The sequence below is a fragment of the Brassica napus genome, chromosome C6 (assembly GCF_020379485.1).
Source record: "Brassica napus cultivar Da-Ae chromosome C6, Da-Ae, whole genome shotgun sequence".
Classification (NCBI taxonomy): domain Eukaryota; kingdom Viridiplantae; phylum Streptophyta; class Magnoliopsida; order Brassicales; family Brassicaceae; genus Brassica; species Brassica napus.
This window is the reverse complement of record NC_063449.1, coordinates 22,086,988-22,107,456: the sequence shown is the minus strand read 5'-3', so window position 1 is coordinate 22,107,456 and position 20,469 is coordinate 22,086,988. Positions and strand designations below refer to the sequence as shown.

General features: G+C 34.1%; 2 protein-coding genes across 3 annotated transcripts; both read right to left on the bottom strand.

The window, feature by feature from the left end:
- Window positions 1-3,892: 3,892 nt before the first annotated feature.
- On the bottom strand, window positions 3,893-5,458 carry LOC106404586 (probable ribosome biogenesis protein RLP24). The gene is made up of 5 exons (XM_013845297.3): window positions 5,302-5,458; window positions 5,040-5,146; window positions 4,557-4,670; window positions 4,322-4,458; window positions 3,893-4,227 (listed from the first exon to the last, which is right to left on the bottom strand). Exons 2-5 carry the CDS (start codon window positions 5,118-5,120, stop codon window positions 4,065-4,067), a joined length of 495 nt encoding a protein of 164 aa, XP_013700751.2. The 5' UTR covers window positions 5,121-5,146; window positions 5,302-5,458; the 3' UTR covers window positions 3,893-4,064.
- A 3,708-nt stretch (window positions 5,459-9,166) lies between these two features.
- On the bottom strand, window positions 9,167-19,469 carry LOC106405701 (nuclear pore complex protein GP210). 2 transcript variants are annotated; one of them, XM_048760363.1, is made up of 36 exons: window positions 19,133-19,469; window positions 18,737-19,002; window positions 18,483-18,649; window positions 18,183-18,399; window positions 17,582-17,928; window positions 17,011-17,190; window positions 16,802-16,937; window positions 16,567-16,715; window positions 16,298-16,409; window positions 15,613-16,184; window positions 15,390-15,513; window positions 15,025-15,302; window positions 14,830-14,940; window positions 14,651-14,713; window positions 14,307-14,498; window positions 14,131-14,190; window positions 13,959-14,027; window positions 13,577-13,723; window positions 13,373-13,492; window positions 13,159-13,275; window positions 12,872-13,027; window positions 12,741-12,803; window positions 12,570-12,640; window positions 11,896-12,307; window positions 11,686-11,788; window positions 11,490-11,599; window positions 11,297-11,368; window positions 11,125-11,200; window positions 10,936-11,043; window positions 10,713-10,854; window positions 10,557-10,622; window positions 10,250-10,466; window positions 10,122-10,176; window positions 9,948-10,039; window positions 9,790-9,853; window positions 9,167-9,694 (listed from the first exon to the last, which is right to left on the bottom strand). In XM_048760363.1, the coding sequence occupies exons 1-36, from the start codon at window positions 19,306-19,308 to the stop codon at window positions 9,324-9,326; spliced, it is 5,781 nt and encodes a 1,926-aa protein (XP_048616320.1). In that variant the 5' UTR covers window positions 19,309-19,469; the 3' UTR covers window positions 9,167-9,323. The 2 variants fall into 2 exon arrangements, with proteins under 2 accessions (XP_048616320.1, XP_048616321.1); XM_048760364.1 differs by having other exon boundaries at window positions 10,122-10,149.
- Between the last annotated feature and the right edge of the window lie 1,000 nt (window positions 19,470-20,469).

The window sequence follows — 20,469 nt, the reverse complement described above, 5'->3', positions numbered from 1 at the left end:
GAAAGCTACATTCACTAAACATAATGAGATTTATATAAAGTAATATTGAAATTTTCTAGTAGTTTATATAGTTTAATACTAGGAGTTTTCTTGCGCTCTGCGCAGAAAGACTATTTTAAATATAATATTATTTTACTTTAAAATAAAAATTTTAGTTTACATTTTGATATTATTATTTTTATATTTAAATTACATTTGTTTTTAAAATAAACCATAAATGTATTTTTGTAGTTTTGTTTATTTTGATTTGGTTTAACTATTTCACTTTGATTTTATTTAAATTTCAGTATAGTTAAAATTAAAATTTGTAAAAAGCTTTTATATTATATTGTGTTTAATGATTATATATTTTAAATATGTCTCCTATTCATTAATTTTAAACATGCTTTTATTTAAATATATAAATTCTAATATATTTTTAGATTTTGTTTGTTTTAGTTAAAATTTTAAACTGGTAAAAATCAATATGTTATTTAACCTAAGGAACCAATAAAGTTAAATAATTTTTTAATGAATTAACTATTAAATTTTTTATTTGATTAGTATTGATTTAGTTTTGCATTTGTCAATGTACACTCATAATTAATTTTGATAATACGTATATATATATATATATATATATACAAAAAATATGATATATAAGGTGATGTAAGAAACATATATTTGTAATTATGTGTAGTTTGTTTTCTACTAATGTGATATATAGGTTACTTAATGGTGATATATATGAGGTATTAGTTACTAATATATTTCAAAAGTTTAATCAAAAATAAATAATTATTTTTAAAATTTTACTTTAATACAAGAGTTACCAGTCACTACCATATTTGTTGCACAAAAAAAGTCATTATCATATTTAAAACTATTGCCAAAAATATAAATCAATATATACAATACTAAAAGGCAAATATAAGTCATGGAGAGGGTGTCCACGTAGGATAGGAAAATCAACCAATCAGAGAGTCCGAAGTTGCCACGTCATTTCATTTATTATTTTTTCGTAAAAAATGAAAAAACAATGCGACAAAAAGGATCGAACCCGGATTAGTATGACATACATATAGGGCAATTACCACTAAGCCATTGAAACTTTCTTGGACACATATACAAAAATTACCAGTCACTACCAAATTTGTTGCGCAAAAAAAAGTCATTACCATATTTAAAACCATTGCCAAAAGTATAAATCAATATACAATACTAAAAGACAAATATAAGCCATGGAGAGGGTGTCCACGTAGGATAGGAAAATCAACCAATCAGAGAGTCCGAAGTTGCTATGTCATCTCATTTATTATTTTTTCGTAAAAAATGAAAAAACAATGCGACAAAAAGGATCGAACCCGGGTTAGTATGACATACATATATGGCAGTTACTACTAAGCCATTGAAACTTTCTTGGACACATATACAAGAATTACCAGTCACTACCATATTTGTTGCACAAAAAAAGTCATTACCATATTTAAAACCATTGCCAAAAATATAAATCAATATACAATACTAAAAGGCAAATATAAGCCATGGAGAGGGTGTCCACGTAGGATAAGAAAATCAACCAATCAGAGAGTCCGAAGTTGCCACGTCATCTCATTTATTATTTTTTCGTAAAAAATGAAAAAACAATGCGACAAAAAGGATCGAACCCGGGTTAGTATGACATACATATAGGCAAGTTACCACTAAGCCATTAAAACTTTCTTGTACACATATACAAGAATCACTAACTATGTAATCACAAACTCTTATGTACAGTTACAATAATATAAATTCAACTTTCAAGACTCCGATACTTTGTTTTGTAAAAAAAAATAAGTAAGTGACTAAGCTAATATATTCTTTGAAAGTGTGAAAACATTGACAAATATATGAAAAAGCATAGCTTTTTTGTTTTCGTGACAAAGTTAAGAATTTTGTAAAACTAAGTTTAACATATAAATTTTCGTGACAAATATGAAAAAGCATAGACTTTTGTACAATTTTGACAAAACAACTCAAAACGTAGTTCTCTAATGTCTTAATAAAATATTATTTAAGGATGCAATAATTAAATATATCAATTCAATAAATTTTGTAATTTATAGACAAAACAATAACACAACAAATTTTGAAACATTTGTTTAACCTATCGAGAATCCAACTAAACAAGATAAAAAAAAAATTAGATTTACAAATATTTAATTATCATTTTATTCAATTTTGATTAATTTCAAATTGTAATAATGTATCTTTTTGAAATTACAAAAATACTAAAAGGCAAATATAAGCCATGGAGTGGGTGTCAAATTCTAGTTTTATTGATGCATGTTATATATTAGTGCTGCATGTTTTAGGTAACATTTTAATGATGCACGTTTTTAAAAATCTCCATTATTAAAATTATGCACGTAAGGATAACTCATGAGTTTTTTTGGTTGATTAAATGACATTATGTCCAAATTTATTTAAGGATATTTCATTAAGGTAACTGAAAAAGACAAACAATAAAATAGGAAGTTTAAATTCATTTAAGCATATTTCATTAATGTAACTGAAAAGACAAGTAATAAATTAGGCAGTTTTATTCGTTTTAGGATATTTCATAAATGCAACTGAAAAAGACAAGCAAAAAAAAATGAGTTTAATTAATGAAGTAAGAACATTTTCAAATGGGTACTTCTCTTTTAATAATATAGATTTTATTTTAAATTAAATTATTTAAAAGTGTATTTTCATTAAAAAAAATAATAAATAAGTAAAACTTATTTGATGGTAATTTTTATGACATGTATATATATATATATATAAATATATATCAATTTTGTGAAAGAAATAGAAGCTTAATATGGAAAAAAAATCTTAAATACAAAAAACTCTAAAAATTAACAAAAAAACTAATAAAAATTAAACTACGATATCACTTAAAAGCTTCTTAGACAATATTAATAAAATCTTTAAGCGATAATTAGACAAATTTGATTATTATTTTTTTGCCAGCCAAAAGTTTATTATTAATTAGCATCAGTTATTTCAAGATGTTTAAGAAATGATGGACAAAAAATATGATGGACATAAATGATATATGAACTATGAATAGTATTTTGTAAAGCTGACTTAGATAACACATCTGCACATCCATTTCCAGATTTTTTTTATGTCTAAATTCAATTTCTTCATAGCAGTTATTCTACAAAGAGATCGTATGAGATATTGTTTTGATATTCAGATTTGTTTCTTGACTGTTAAGAAGATTGATAACTGTAAAAATGTCTCCTTCGAATATGATATGTCTATAACCGAGTCCCCAACATGAGACAAGTTTGTTTAAAAAGTAAATAATTTCATTTTTCTTATATTATATAATAAATATATATTATTTACTGATAATAAAAATATAGTTATTCATCTATCACAAATATCTATGCAAATATGTGAATCAAGTACAACAATCAAACAACATAATGATTTCCACAAAAAAAAATTAAAAAATATATTTATGTTATGTAATTTTATTTTATATTCTTTAAATAAAGTAATACAGTATAATATTTTATCCTCGGCTAAAACATCTAGTCTTTATAATAAAAAAATTAGACATGCCACATTTTTCAAAAGCCATGTCATCACTTTGCAAATAATGATTGTTTCACGTTTGTCACAAGAAAAAGTGATATTATTAGTCTTCAATATTTAATTCCTCTTATATACATCCACAAATCGTCTGTCAACGGATTCAATTCTTAAACCAGCTTAACAAAACTTCAGCTCTAACCTCCAAAATCATTTGTTCTCGGTCACTTCGATTGATCATTGGAAATCAATGCAATATTCAGTTTCGAACGGAAAATAAGTTGTTTATAAGTAAAAGTGTTGGTGTTTGTACTTTATAGTATTCCACTTGGTAAGAAATGAATCAGCGAATGTAGAAGCTTAGCTCTGAAAACCAAAACTTTCTTGTGGATCTGTTCCAGGTAATAAATAGTACATTGCAAAATGAAAACAAATCTAAAACTCTCTTCCTCGTAGGACGACGACACCCGCATCAGAGTAAAGTTGATAATATATTTTAAAGTGTTTCCACAGAATCACTCTTCCATGGCTTCGTTCTGAACAGACTTGTTTGTGGAGACCAAAACTTTCGTCTTCTCTGAATCTAGTTGGTAAGAACCTGGTGCCTTGATCAAATTAATGTTCTGATCTATCTCTTTGACTTCACTCTTGAATATCTTCTGTTTGTTTGGCTTCAACCTAAGTCCCACACAACAATTAAGACCAATCATAATCAAATATCACAAGTCTAATTTATCCCAAGGATATGTACGAGACTAATGAATGCATATACCTCTTATTGATGTGTTGAGCTTCTCTAGAACTTCTGATCTTATCAATCTTCTTAATGGCCTTGAGAGTATCCTCAGTAACGTTCCTATCATATCTCTCAGGTCTGTTTCTCTTCTTCTCAAACTCAAAAGTTTTATCCTTTTTTTGTGGAAAGGAAGAGAAGGGTGATGGTGAGAGACATATATAAGAGAGCTATTATGGTTTCCTTAATCGAAAGTGTATTAGTATTTAAGTACCTGAGTCATGTCTTTTCCGTGTGCAGCTCTGTATGCTTTAGTCCACTTGACTTTACGAGGGTTCCTCTTCATCTTGAAGTTCTTGTGGCATTTAGACCTACAGAACCGGAAAATCTGCAAAAGGACAACAAGACTTGTAACTGAATCACAAAGCCAATAAGGTAAGAACTGCCCCTGAATTCTCAGAGAGCAAAAAAAAAAAATAGACAAATTCAAAGCTAGGGATAGCTTATTTGAGTGTGGAAAGCAAGACGATAGAAGTGGATTATACCCAAAAGACTTGAGCAAATGATTTCAAACCAAATAATATACCTTATTTTGTCTATCTCACAACAGAGCAAACAGACAAAAAAAATCCAGCTAGAGAGAGACAAATTACAAACAGGAAACAACGAGACATTCACATATATATAGAATTAAAGAAAGTGATGAACAGAGCAGATGTTGAAAAATACAAACTAAATGTGATTCTCCTTGATGTACCTTAGCATCGTTGCGGACAAACTGAATACCATGTCCTGGATATATCGTCGAAGAGCAGAACCAACACTTGACCAATCTCATCTTGTCTCCTCCTCCTTAAAAGTTCCCTACAAGAACAGAACACAGAGGAATCACAACAAAGAAGAGCTTCAGTCAGACATCAAAGTTAAGCTAAATACGAGGAAGACAGAGAAGAGTTTCAATTTTAATCGAATTATTAGTTTCGCTATTTCAATGCATTCGTCACGAGACGGAAACAAACCTGCAAGTAAATTATTAGGGTTTCGCTCAGAAACGACGATGATGCAGAAGAGATTGAGACTCTCACTAGGGTTTACGTTAAAACTTAAAAGCCTAAAACGATGCTGTTTTGTATTTGGACCATAGTAATATAATTTCCACTATATTTTAATTTAGGCCCGATAGTGATGCAAACTATTTATTGCGTATATTGGCCCATTATGTACACGGCCACCGAACCAAACCGGTCTTCTTCTTGTTTTCTTTTCTACATTTATTGGTGGGTTTAATATGACCCAAAAGAAAATTGGTCAATTTTTTTGGGTCAAATTGAGGTAATTGATGACAGTTATAAAACACTTTAGTCATGAACATACATTAACTTCTTTTTTTATCAAGATGTTCTTATACTCGAAGAAAATCAAAGATGTCATGCATAGATCCTCCCGAATGAGATAGTCCCAAATGAGGGACCAGCGAATCCCCAATGAGCATAGTCTCTTGTACCTGTCAAGGTTTGGGGTGGCCTCGTGACTTGACAATTCCTAGACTCATGAAAATACATCAAAAGTATTTCTCTGAAGTCTTCTTTTTGATGGAGACAATGAACAAGTGTAATGATCTTGTAGATATTCAGGAATGGATGGGTTATGAATTTTGTTTATATTGTCGATCCAGTTTGTAAATGTGGAGCACTAGCGATGTTTCAGAAGAAAAGTGCGGAGATCAGGGGCGAAGCCAGAAAAATTTTATGTTGGGTGCACTACTAATATTAAAATTAAAATACTAAATAATCATTACAAATATAATATAAAATTAAAATATGATATAATATGAAAATAGATGTAATAAAATATTGATATTAAATAATATATTATAAAGATATTTTACATTCATTAATCATTGCTTGATGAAGTAAGGTATCACTTCTTAGTTTGTGATATTTTCAAGATTTTTTTTGATAAATCAAAATGAGATAACGACTTAAAATAATCTCATACTCGTTTGGATAGGGTGGTTTCCATTAATTTGCATAAAAACATTTTTTCATGACTTGCACTAGTAACAGGTAAATTCAAAACCAATTCTAAAAACCTACAAATTAAAAAATATGTAATTAAATAGCTAAATTACTTTTTCATCGTCTTCGATAAAAAAACAAAATTATCTAAAGTCAAATTAGTCATTGTTTAAAATTTCAGGACTTCTGTGTAAAATTCAAATATTATTCGAATAATTACAGATCCTAGTGGAAACAAATCAAAGTATTTTTTAAAAGAAATTTTGGAAATAAAAATATATTTTTTAAAAAAATTGCATGTCACGTTAATAGTTAATACTAGTTAGGGATTTATGATTTTAGCAAAAAAAATTGAAAACTATAATTGGGCTTTAAAAGTTTCTTTTATTTTTTGTGGGCCAGGCTATTTTTGGAGTTTAGTTTGTTTTGTTTTTCATTTGCCCTTAATCTAAATTCTAATGGGTGCACAATTATAAATTCTAATGGGTGCACATATAAAATTACTTAGCATTTACACTATTTTTATAAAAAATTATGGGTGCCTGTGCACCCCTTCCCTATCACGTGGCTTCGTCCCTGGTGGAGATCACTTTCAACCATGTAGATAAAAAATCTCTTAGATTTTCCATTGAAATATTTTTTTTCTCGAAATTTTATAAATTAGTTTTAAGATTAAATACAAGAGTATATTTCTCTAGAAGTTTTCTAATAGAAAGTTCGTTATCTCAAAAAGACTTCATAGAATTATTATCGTAAAAGTGTTTATAATTTTTCGATAAGTCATAAGAAGATAATTATAATTCTACATTTGATTGAATTTGAAGATATAGTAGATTTGTATTCAAATTCGGGTTTTTGAGCATTTTTGGCAAATAACCTATATTGTTCTATATCGTGTTTCTAATATAGATTTACGTCAATGTTACTATAACTTTTGTTTAGGAAAAGGAACAATATAATAGTTTTCTTCTGTGCAAAATTAGCTTGATCTATAAGAGCAAAGAATATTGTTCTATATGAAATAAGAATCGCACAATAGGCACAAGGACTCGATTCTCTTTAAATAAAATTAAAATTTATAAGGAAGCTTTGAGTTTCAAATAGGTAATATACTGTACCATCCTCTTTTGTTCTAAACTCGATGGCATGTGACGTAACTAATCAAAAAGTTACGAATCTACCAAGTTGGGCCATTTTTAGCTAAAAATTCATACAACTAAAGACGGGTCCAAATTGATTCATGCTATACAACAATACAAGGTATATTTCGAGAAAGCATATTAGAATGGGTGAATTCCTAAGATATACATAAGGGGCGGTAAAATAAAGAATATGTCTATTCTACAGTATAAGTTTCTCGATGTGACAGGTTTTTAAAAAAATGTCATTACTATCCTTTAGAGAGCGCGTGGACATGTGGAAGAAAAAGCAAGTAAAAATATACTATACAGTATTCATTATAGCATGAACACAGTTGTAATAAAACAACGGATATCCATAAGCGGAATTAGACTATACTATATGAATTATAGTATGGACAAAGGTGCAACCAAAATGGATATCCACTTACAAAAATATATTGTCATGAAGACATAAATAAAGAATGGAGATAAAAAGAACATGTGTGGCGAAACAGAAACACACCAGAGGCAAGCTAGGTATTTGGGACGTTGTTGGAGTTACCATAAAGAGATATAAAACATGAGTATATTCTTCATATAAATGTATAGTTCGTGAAAAAAATGGTGAGTGCATTATATATTAATTGTTGTCTTTACAAAACTCTAAACATTAGATTCATTTCAGCGGCATACAACTTTTAGTACCATGAATTTGCATTCTATTCTATTTATTATATCACTATAGAATCAAACATTCTAAGAGAGAGCATTGTTCTTCTTCTCCAATTTAACCCACCATCTAATTATGGGATGTTATTAGTGGCGACAATGCTAAAGGATAAGACAACATAGCTGATGGACTAGTGAAGGAGAAGAATCATAAGGCGAAGGAGATACAGTTTGCCGAAGAGGATGAGAAGAATTGCAACATACTATACTGTAATTATAAATAGAATAGAATACATTACACAACATTATTGTTCATCCTCCCTAATTCAATCAATCGTCTGTTTTCACTATCTCCAACCCAACAAACCAAACACCTGACATATATAATAACCCACAGATACAAGACGAGATCAGTTTGAAACTTAAACTAAGTCCCCAGATGCTATGAAATCAAACCAAACTTACCTTGATTTGTTGGCTTTGGAAACTCAATTGTGCCACCGTAAAATTGAAAGAACCACTGAAATCCTAACTCTCAATATCCTACTTATGCCGCACGACCGAACCCACACACCCTCTTCAAATTTCTCTTCTTCGCTGTATGCAAGAGTTTGTAAATTAGAAACAATTGTTCAATTTACAGGATAATGAGATCAGACATTCGTTGATGTCTATGCGTGCAGAAAATGCTATTTTTGGCACTTTACACAACAATATATAACATATCATAGCTAAAGTGAAAATGCTATTTTTGGCACTTTACACAACAATATATAACATATCATAGCTAAAGTGAAAATGCTATTTTTGGCACTTTACACAACAATATATAACATATCATAGATAGCTAAAGTGACGTTATGGGTATGAAGTTAATTTTTCTTTTTCTTACGTATACTGACTCCAATTTCCCTATTAGAATTGTATAAAGCGCACTTTAACAGTGCAGATGTACTGTCAAAATTCAGAGACTTTTGTTAACCCCAATCAAATTTTTTTCATGAATTCAAGCGAGCTGATAAAATCATTACTTTTTTGAAAATAAGTTTATCCAAAATCATCTAAAAGGTAAAAACTGATCAAACAAAAACCCAAATAACTGGTTTAGAAAATAACGTATCCAGTTCAAACTGAAGTGAGCAAGAAATAACAATGCACAAATGATATGAACAGTTTTCAAGGGTTGGTGGTTTACAAACAAAAACAGAGTTTACTTCTCATAACAAACATATTCTACATAGTGTTTTGAGGATTAAACCTCCTCCTCCCTTCTCTTCTGTAGTAAGGAGTCTCATCCACAGTCCTCTTCACATACTCCATAAATGGTGATGGTGTTCTTGGAGATTCCTCATGGTATATCACTGCACCACTTCTTCTTTCTGGTGTTCCCGGTGCTCCTGCTGTTGCTGCTACACCGTTTGTTGCAACTCTAGTGGCCCCAGCTGGACCAATTGGTCTATCTATCACTTTCATCAAGATGATCACCGATACAATCACCACTAAAACACCCCATAGTATCTTAAACAGGTATCCATCTTTTCTCACAGATGGCGCTACTAAGGATTCACCCGTATCATAAGAGAAATCGATTTCTACACTTTGGCCTGAAAAAAAAGTTTATATAATCGCATCAATATAGCAAGTGAGAGAAACAAAGCCTTTTCTACAGTATGAAACAGAGCAAATTCTATAAGCTCACCAGTAGCAGGGAGAGTGATGAATATTATATCTGTGAATTGCTCTGATCTATTAAGCACATTCACCTGAAATTATTGATGAAAATTGATAGCTTACTAAACTGTTGATGGTTTTTTGTCGTACCGAGAATATGATTAGGGTTTTCACGAAAAAAATCACCTCGTATAGTGCACGCCCTGCGATACCATAATCTTCTCTCTTGATCAAGCTGATCGATAACCTTGCTTTGTTTTGCCAGTGAATTTGAATATCTGCAATGAGTAGTTTTAAGTATCCTTTGCATTTCTTGTATAACGAAATAAAATGAACTAACAATTGATATATGGATCTTACCGGTGTTCCCTTGTACTGAAATTGTAGTCTTGTTTGAATCCGGGTTTATATTCAACTGCAAGATATTACCAAGTCAAACTCGCATAAATGAAAGTTTTGATATGCGATTGTTTAAGAACTTAAATAACCTTGTTTGGCCATGCTACAGAAAACCCTCCAATAAGAAGTGCAGACGCAGATCCCGACACATGTCGACCTTCTTTGACTGAAGCATTAATGGAGAAGGACACATGCGGTTTCGTGTCTTTTGATCTAGACATGGAGTGAACCAGATGCTCCGGTGAGTATGGGAAGAAAAGACAACGAGTGTCTCCACTGTCAAGATCCACCCATGGCTTTGCATATCTTGAATGCAACATATGTAAGAGTCAAAGCCAGTTAATGCATATATATAAACGCGCATGTAGATTCACTGAAAGAAAGTACGCATCATACCCTATAAATGGAGGGTCTACTTGGCAGTTGAATGTGTTCCTGTTTCCGTTCACAAACGTATTCTCCCTGTTGCAGTTTTTATTATCATTGATGACTACGTTGTTGCCTATATATTTCTTTTTTTTTCTTTAAATGCAACATTAAAAGCTTACTGACCTGAATTTTACAGGAAAGCTATATCCTTCTGCAGGGACGTGGACATTTGTTAGTGTTTCTCTAGGAGAGTCAACATATATGGTGTTTCCAAGTAGCACTGTGACTTTTGTTTGCAGCTTCAAACCATGACCTTCAAATGTAACTGCAACAAAAATAACATCTCATAGTGATAGTTGTTCTCTGGAAATCACAGAAAAAGCATGAAAACATACACAGTTATTACCGTGAGCTGACCCTTGGCCGATTGCTTTAGCTTGGCCGGATACTGCATTGACGGATAGGACACTCCTGTTCGATGAAACCCATTGACCAGAGACTTGATGATCAGCACCTAAATCACATTGCAAATTTCTGTTTAGCAGGAGGGGCATTCTAATTGTATTTGTCATGTAGATTTGATTTGACATTTTACCTGTAACGCTGAAATTCAGCATATTTCCAGTGTGAATGACAGGTTTTTGAGGATGGATATGTGCCCCAACTGAAACCTGGGAAAAGCGAAACACGTTTAATATAAGCTCGTAGCAATCATAAAATATGTTGTAATAGAAAGTGACAACAATATTCATGATAGTAGCCCATACCAGAACGTAGTCTGCTTTCCTCAGATTACCGCCAATGGAGACCCGAATTAAAGCTTTACCATGTTTTATTCCCTTCATTATAAGGAGAACGAGATTAGAGAGGAGCAGAGAAGCGTACATTTAGTAACCATCAGAATAGACAAAAGATAAACACATGTATCAGCAAAAGTTGATTATAAGGATGAACACGTACCTTAATGTAGACACTTGTTTGGTCATTGACAGTCTTAATAGACACAACATCACGATGATTGGTTTCAACGTTGTATGTAGTAACACCATGTGCTTCTAGAAAAGCGATTCCTTTTCAACACAGAACAACAAAAGATATTTACAAGAAAAATACATCAAGAAGATGAAGCATGAACATAAATGTAACAGAGCGTTACCTAGAGTGTCATAGTAATTTATTGGAAGTTCAAGTTCACCACCAACAGCAAGATCCACCACGTGGAAAGGGATCACTTCACTCTTCATTCTTATTTGAGCAACCTGATAGAATTCTATGTTACCAACAAAGTAGACACATAGAAGATAAATGATGCAATAAACTAAAAGAATAGCGAATTGAGTGGCTACAAATTCCACGTTCAGGATACCTCTGCAACCATCACACAAGCAGCAATCTCGATCCTTCCACTTGTGCGGTCTTTGGCTTGAATACATGCAACATTGTTGATTTCTGTAGTTTTGATGCTTCCGCCGTTAATTGATACAGTATCTCTTTCGACGTCAGCCCGAGAACTACAGTCTTTCAATAGGGAATAGACTACATTGCCTCTGTGACTCTGACCATCCTTGTGCTTTGGTGTCTCGGGAGATGATGGCAATAGACTAGATGACGTATAAAATGGCGGAAGAACCCAGGTCATAGGAACCCCGAGAGAAAGAGGGAGATCAGGCACAACAGATAAAACTATTGATGCTTCGTATGTTCTAGATTCGGAGTAGAAGCCAGGAGACACGAAATCACATGAGAACGCAATGGTGACTCTGGTTTTTCCAGCAGATCTGAAATGGAGAAAGATAAAACTGCTCATTAGAAATTTGATGACTCGTCTAAGATTATGTGCTACCAAATCTAACTACTCTGCATAGACCTCAGCTGAACAGAATATACGAATACAAAGGTCAAGTTATTAAAAAGCAACTTATAAGAGTACTAAGTTAAGGGGCTAACCCGACCTGAAAATATTTATCTACCATAACTGGACAATGGTTTGTATTATATTATCCGTTATTGCATATGTGCTAGAGAGCTCATGCAGATTACCTTCCTTGGACGACATTGACAAAGCCAGCATTCTCTTCCACGTCAATAGACGGTACATGGAAACTCAACACCTAACATGTAAAAATATAGCTTTCTATCACAAAAATGGCCACATGGGAATCGGAAAATAGATTATAATTATCCACAATAGGAAGAAAAACAGAATTGAACCTCCTCATCTTCGATAGTCCATCGGTATGCTCTGCAGAGCTCATAGAAAGACAAAAGATCTACCTGATAATGTAACCAAAAATCAGTATAGAATAGACTCAGAGGAGTTCTTTGTGGCTTATGACTCTCACCTGAGAAAATGATGGAAATATAGGCATTTCACGGCCAACAGCCACAGTATCACTTTGAGCTATCAGCGTTGCAGCAGCAGGAACTCCAACTTCGGCATTTCCAACTGCTTCACAAACTACAGTACCTTCACTCCCATATATTTTTGCATAGATTGTCTGGTCATAAGAGAATCCAGATCAAGATGCTATATCTTTTGGGTAGAGTTAAATAATTTAATAGCCAAACCCTGTTCTACTTTATTTGATTAAATACTAAGAAATGCATAGTCAAATAATTTTGTCCGCACCGTGTTGCCAGGTGATGTTGCATAGAGGCGTCCTGATTTCTCGATCTTAGCAACTTGGTTATCCACAGTTGTGTAGTCAACAGAAACATTCATGGTTGGGCCTCCTTCAACAGTGAGCTATATAACTCAAAAAAGGTGATCAATACAAAACATGAAGAGAGAAACATAACTAAGATTGCGGTTACCCAAGAAATATATAACATTTCCATCATACCACGTAAGAAGCACCAGGAACAAGAAATATTCCTTGTGGGTGAAGTCTTGGTGGGGCATAAACTTCCAATTTGATAGTTTGGCTCACCACTTTATCTCCTGATTGTTGTCTCGCGCTAACCTATTAAAAAAGCACTGCTTCATATGTATCTAGTTCCAGAACATAATTATGACAGCAATGAAAGGGTCAAGAAATAAAACCCACATATAGTGTTGTGATTCCCAGGCGTCTAGCAGCTACTTTGAATGAAGAAGTTGCCACGTGTTCACCAACAGAAAGTGGATTATCATCGACAGAAACATGCTCCGCGAGATCATCCTCAATATGCACCATTATATCCATTAGCGGGTACTGCACTTATCGACATTTCAGCAAGTCAACCACTTATATGAACAGCTTACAGAGAATAAGTAATAAGGATACATGTATTTTGTTCTGTTGATCCTCTTTATATATATATATATATATATATCTCCAAAATTCAGGTGTGTTAGATTGGTGAAGCTAGATAGTCAATGCTCACAGAATATTTCCATAACATAGCGAACGTATAAATAACAATATCTATAAAAGTTTCGTCTTAAACCTGGGAAGAATCAAAGGTTGTCCCATCGTCAATGCCAGTCAGTAGATCAATGGAGTGTGTACTTCCTTCCTGCCACATTTAAATTAAGGATGATAATATCATACCAACAAGATAACAGAAAGCAATGCGTAACCAAAAAAGAATTTGTAATAAACTAAAGAAAGGGAAATACCATTATACTTATCTCGTCCCCAGATGCAATTTTTATCCAGTCTATGTCTGCAACTTTAATCTGTGATAAAATAGAATGAGCGACTCGTGATTCATGAAATGCATGGTCATGTTCAACGTGAATAAGAAAATTAATGAATTTCCACAAGTGTATACATGTCCAGAGTAACAACTTACCACCGCAAGAGCTGAAAGTGGAGGAGAGACCCCAATATCATATACTGTCACAAGTGTAGTCCCTAACCCTTTTGGAGACAGGGTCATTTGCGAGCATTGCAGGCCAGATGGGGGTCTAATCACTTCTGCTACACGAGAATCATTCACAACCGCTTCCCACAAACAGCTACCTCCAGTCATTGACAAATTAACCTACAATAAAAAAAACTTTTGAAACATTACAAATCTAGTTCTAGTGCTCAAACCAAGTAAAACCAGAGACATATAAATATTGAAAAATGCAAATACTCAGTGCAATCCATTCATGATTTAAAAGGACGCACTTGTTACAGAATGGGAGTTACCTTGGCATTAGGATTGAGAAAAACCAGGTTGAACTCTGGTGTGACTCTTAGTGTCGAAACCAACTGAAATGACAGAAATGGTAAACAATTGAAAATGTAACAAGGATTACCAGATAACTAAAACGAAAACTAATTGACCTTTTAAAGCAATGAACAAAACTATTGTTCTAATTGCACACCTGTAAGCGTACAGCATCTGTGAGAGTACTTTCGGACACTTCTGGAAGCAGAGATGAGTATAGGGGTTTTCCAGAATGATCAATACCAGAAACTGTAGCCCGGACAGTGCACTGTCAAAAACAATTTACATTAAAGCAAAATGAATTGACATCTGAAGAATGAAATAATGACGAATGGATTGTTTATGTCTTTACCAATCCAGATTCATTACGAAGAGCTAGAAATCTCTCCCAGCTAGTCTTTGTCATTTTTGAATTATAATCATCGTCCCAAGATGCCAAATTGTCGCAACTACTCAGTTCCCACCTGAGTGAAAGAGTTGATGAGTTTGAAAAGGCTTCTCCAGAGTCGCTAATACCAACAGCAGCCACTCGAATTATTTGCCCATTTGCTACAGTCACAGGAGTTAAACGAAGTCGTCCTGGTGCTCTCTCAGCTTGACTAGCAGCTCTAATCACACTAAGCTTGTTAACTGTAAAAATAACATGTATAACATTAAGTTGTAACTGTAAAATGAGAAATTTGAAAGATCCAAAACTGTAGGAGATATTGAACATACCAGGTTCATCAACAATGAGTACAACAGAGGATGGTAAGCTGCATTGAACAGATAAGAAAGCTTCTGCCACTGCAGGTAAAGGATGGTCCACCCCGACCAGATTTCTACGCTGGAATACCAGTTTCTGGATGAATACAATTGAGGAAGAGGTTACAATGTTATCTTTCACAGTAGCTACAAAAAGTAAGAAAAAAAATAATCGCGTAGGACGCTTGAAACTTACATAAGAACCAAGCGTCTGGCACGAAACTCTAAACATGTTAGCATGATGGTCAAAGTTGTGATGGATGTTATCTCCATTTGTATGATCCTCCTCATCTTCATTCACTTTAGTCACAGTCTCGGTGAACTCAACATTGTCATCCCACCTTTCAGGTCCCCCCAGAAGCATCACATCAACATATGTCCCAGGTACAAGATAGAGGTTACTAACACCAATATCAGTTTCTTCTTGTGTCTTATCAAACCAATATCCACCATGATGATTCCCATCACTATCTTGTCGGATAGTAAGTGGCAGATAGGCCCCGATACTTAAAGTTGCTTTCAAATCAATTGATTCGCTTAACGACTTATCAAAATAATGGAACTCTTTAGCCAGAGTTGCTTGAAGCACTGTGCGGCCAGGAGATGAAGTATATATATAAGCCCGAGAACAAGGAGGACTGGACTCCGTGCTTCTTAACTCTTCCAACATCATCATCTCGGCTGTTGCATTAACTATAACAAAAGAGTCACTCCCGGTCTTCCACTTTATCAGTGAATTGAAAGCATCACATCTAGAGAACGAGGCACCTGATATATACGATCTCCAAGTTAACAAAAATATAAAAGAAAACAAAGCAAAAACATAAAAAGAGATGATTAATAAACCCCAGAGGTAACTAAAGAAAAATTTCAGCCATAACCATTTAAAGCCTTCATCGTGACAGCTGCTTGCAGGTGTGATCCAACCACTGTCTCTACTGGAAAGTATTGCAACATAACCATAGAGGATGGAATGGAAACTTCAACAATAACCTAGGAAGAATAATATAATCATTTAAAGCGCCATAATAAAGAGTAGAACCATAGATGATAAGTCGCAAGAAAAAGTTTGACCATTTTGACCCATCTCTCTTGGAATTTAAAATAAATATATTTTCTCTATTTGTGGAATCAGTAAATGTAATCGTACCTCATCGAAATTTTGTGAATCGAAAGTCGACACCACCTTTACAGTGGCTATTCCAGGCCTCTTTGCCTGGATAATTCCATAAGCTGACACAGACAAAATGCTCACATCTGAAGTAAACCACTTGTAGTCACTCGATGCTTTCGCACAACCTAAATTGAAGTGAACAAACGTCAAGTCAGCATGGGTTTTTAAACTGGAAAAGAACAACTCACGAGAACCATAGCTTGGAACTGACCTCCTGTCACAATTAGCTCCATCTCTTGATATACAGCAGGGGTCCAAGGGAGTAGAATCTTAGGTGTGTCATCTTCACTGTTCAACGTGAACTGCACCTTTTCACAAACCACAATGTCTTGGACAACCTTGAGAACCTGTCAGAGAAGATGTTGAGGTAACGGAAAGAGACAAAAAGGTCTTTAAAGAGCGGAAATATAGTTCTCTCACCTCTTTTGAATTCTGGTGTCCATTGAAGTAAGTCAATGCAGCTGTCAGCTCTCCTAATCCTGGTGAGATTGCTTTCAAAATTCTAGAATTTCGCCAACCATATTCAGAGGAAAGATCATCTGGCACTGAAACGATTTTCCAATAATCTGTCTCTTCTCCGTACAGTTTAATATCATCCGTCTGCGGACAAGAAAAATGAACTTATTATGTTGAACATCCCAAGAACATGAGGAATATTATCTACAATAGATCATTTGGACATGACTGGGCAAAGGAAAGAGAAACTAAAGCAAAAAGATGAAGAGTGAGAATAACAGCCACAAAAGTCATATTATCAAGCTTTTCAATTCTCCTTTAAAGGTCACAATCCTGTATAGCCGCATGTACAGCATGAACAGAGTCATACGACAGCATCAGAGGAAAGGAAATCACCAAAGACACTAGGTTTACTCTTACAAGTATATAAAAAGATGACAACCTAGAGGTAAAGAAGCTACGCACCACATTCTGCAGTTGAACATGCAATGTTTTTCCTGTTAATGCAAAGAAGGTAAAAGAAAAAGGGAAATACCTCAGTTATATAGATTTCATGTGCATCAGGTCTTCCAGAGAAAATCTTCATCTGCATCAGATATTGACGACCAGAGACCACATACCAATGCATAGATGACGGAAAAGATTTCGATTCTGTAGTAGGATCCCCTGACGTTGACCAAGGTGATATGTACAAGATAAAAGCATCTGGAGTGACAACATTAATAGATGATCCTTGAATGTGTCCAGCAACCCGGGTATCTTCAACAACAACTGTTGTTACCCCCAAGCTTAATGCTTTAGTCAGACCAATCAAAGAATCTACTTGAACAACCGAAGAGTTCAACGCAGACCATCTGTGATGTGATGATGGTAGCTGCACGGCTGCAAATAGAATAAAAAGTAAACCGATAAGAACGAGACATAGCGTGCCACTCGAGCAGCAAAGACAAGTAATATATTTAGACTATGATTCAACTCCACTGAGATATCCTAAAGCAAATAATCCTAATAGTTAACTATGAGCAAGAACTAAGGTATGCCATATGAGATGTGTAGCAAACAAACTGAGTTTTCTAATCATAACTCAAACATTGCTTAATAAAAAGATAAAATTAATCTTTAAGATGCAGACAAACCTTGAGGAACATTCCCACGCATGACCTTTAAAGTGTAACCAAAAGAAGCACCCATTAGGACATAGACTGGTGAACGAGGTTCAAGTGACATGGCCTCTGCTACGGTTAGTACTATTTCATCGGCTATATGGGTAAGGGGAGCTTCCAACAGATGAACTGAAACCTTCTCATGTCCAATTTTGGTTCCCTTCACCACAAACAAATCTGCAAATACCCCCTGCATTTACCATGCCACATTAGATTTTCTCATCCATGAAAGTTTAACATTTTGTAATTCGGACACTCAATAGACAAACGTACACTATCCTCAAGCTTTTTCTGGATATCCAAGTAGCCACACATTCCCCCACAGTCAGTCAACGGAGATTCCTTCAAAGGGACATGAGCAAGATGATGCGTTGTTCCACCACTTTCAGGCATTAGCTTCCACATGAACTGTAGACCCACCAGTGAGGAGAACTCGTTATCTGCAAAAGAAGATTTCAGAAACTCCAAAAAGCACAGCACAAACTGAAGAAGAAAAAGCACAGAGTCTATCTATGGAAACCACTTACCTTCATTATCAAAAGCGCGGACTCTAAGCATGGAAAGTCCATCAAGATCAAGCTTGATAGAGTTATGAAAAATCTGAATCCGTGAGAAGTTGTCAATAAACACCTTGCAGCGAATCACCATCCCCGTCTGTATATCAGTGGCGTAAACTGCAGTCTCCTTCCTTCCGCTATAAGGCGAAATCGATTTTAGACGAGCGCTGGTGGAGCAGTGACTGCTCGAATTAAACTCAGGCGTAACCGAGAGAATATCATGATGATCCCATGACCTGCATATCAGCAACCAAACACAAAATTCAACACCATCCCTAACCAAAGTGAACTTACATAGCTAAAAAAGGCAATGATTCCTTAACTAAGTTCGTGCTAACTACAGTTTCAGCTGAGCTAAAGAAGTACCATTTGAAGCAGCCATCGCTTCCTTGAAGCCGATACTCTACTGGATTCTTCATCCTCGGAGGCAACAGTATATTGACATCGGTAATGTGCGGACCAGAACCTAACTGCGACGAAGTTTCTCGAATCGAAAGCAGAACCAGAACCACGACGAAGAAGCACGATGAGAGACGAACCATTTTTGTTCTTGGTTTGCTACATCAACGCATAGCAGAGCTTGAAGAAGAAGAAGAAGAAGGAGCTTAAGCTGAATTCGAATCAGTACTTTGGTTAGTGAACAGTGAGAGTAAAATCGATGGTGTGAGTGAGAGAGCTTGAAGATGAAACCCTAAAGAGAGGGTTTATGGAAAGGGGGAAGAAAGTTGAGGAAGACGACGGCGAAACGTAATACGTGGCAGTGTTGTATTGGTGGTGACGGAAGATTGGCTGTCATGTTAGTATTTTCATTAGCGAGTGTTCGTCACGCGCAGAGGGTTTTTGATTTTTTCAGGTGCCACGTGCGTGCGAGGAAGCATCGTGTTATATTTTTTATGTGTTTTTGAATAAAGCTGCTTCGCGTTTTGGGCTTTTGGGACTTTTAAATCTTTTTGAGCTTCATCATTAGATTCTCATGCTTTCTCGATTCAGAACAAGACTGACCCATCCAATCAACCTTCGGTATATGAGATTTTACGCTTTGGTTATGTTTGATCTACATTTTTGATGCAACAGTTTTTTCTGTCATCTGATGAATTATGTTTGATAATAATATTTAAGGGTTATATTCGGGTTTATATTCGGGTTTCTGGAGATATTCGAGATATGATCCATTTTGTCTTAATAATCAACGATATGATCATATTCGATCTGTAGCCATCTGGATATTCGGTGTCCCGGATATCCGAAAATTTTTAAAGTTTTAAACGAATATCCGATTTGATCCGTACAAATAAAAAAAATCCAAATATTCTTAGATATTATTATAAAAATAAAAATACTGCTTTTTAAATTCTAATAACTAATATATGCATTTAATAAATAAAAAATGGAGAATTTGTCAGAATGACTCAAAACTTGATTTTGAATGCAAAAATATATTCAAACTTCAATCAAATGAAAAAGTAATTCAAATGCCTTGTAAAATTACAACCAGCCCATTATGACAAAACAAAATCCAGAGTGCATTATTACGAATATAATCCCGAGAAGTCTTCTCGTGGTTTTGTAAGTTTTCTCGAGAAGTAGATCTTAAAACTAATTTATAAGTTTTATAAAAAAATATTTTGATGGGGAAAATTTTGAAATCATGTAATTATAAACATTTGTAAATGATAAAAATAATATCTAGTAAAATTGAATTG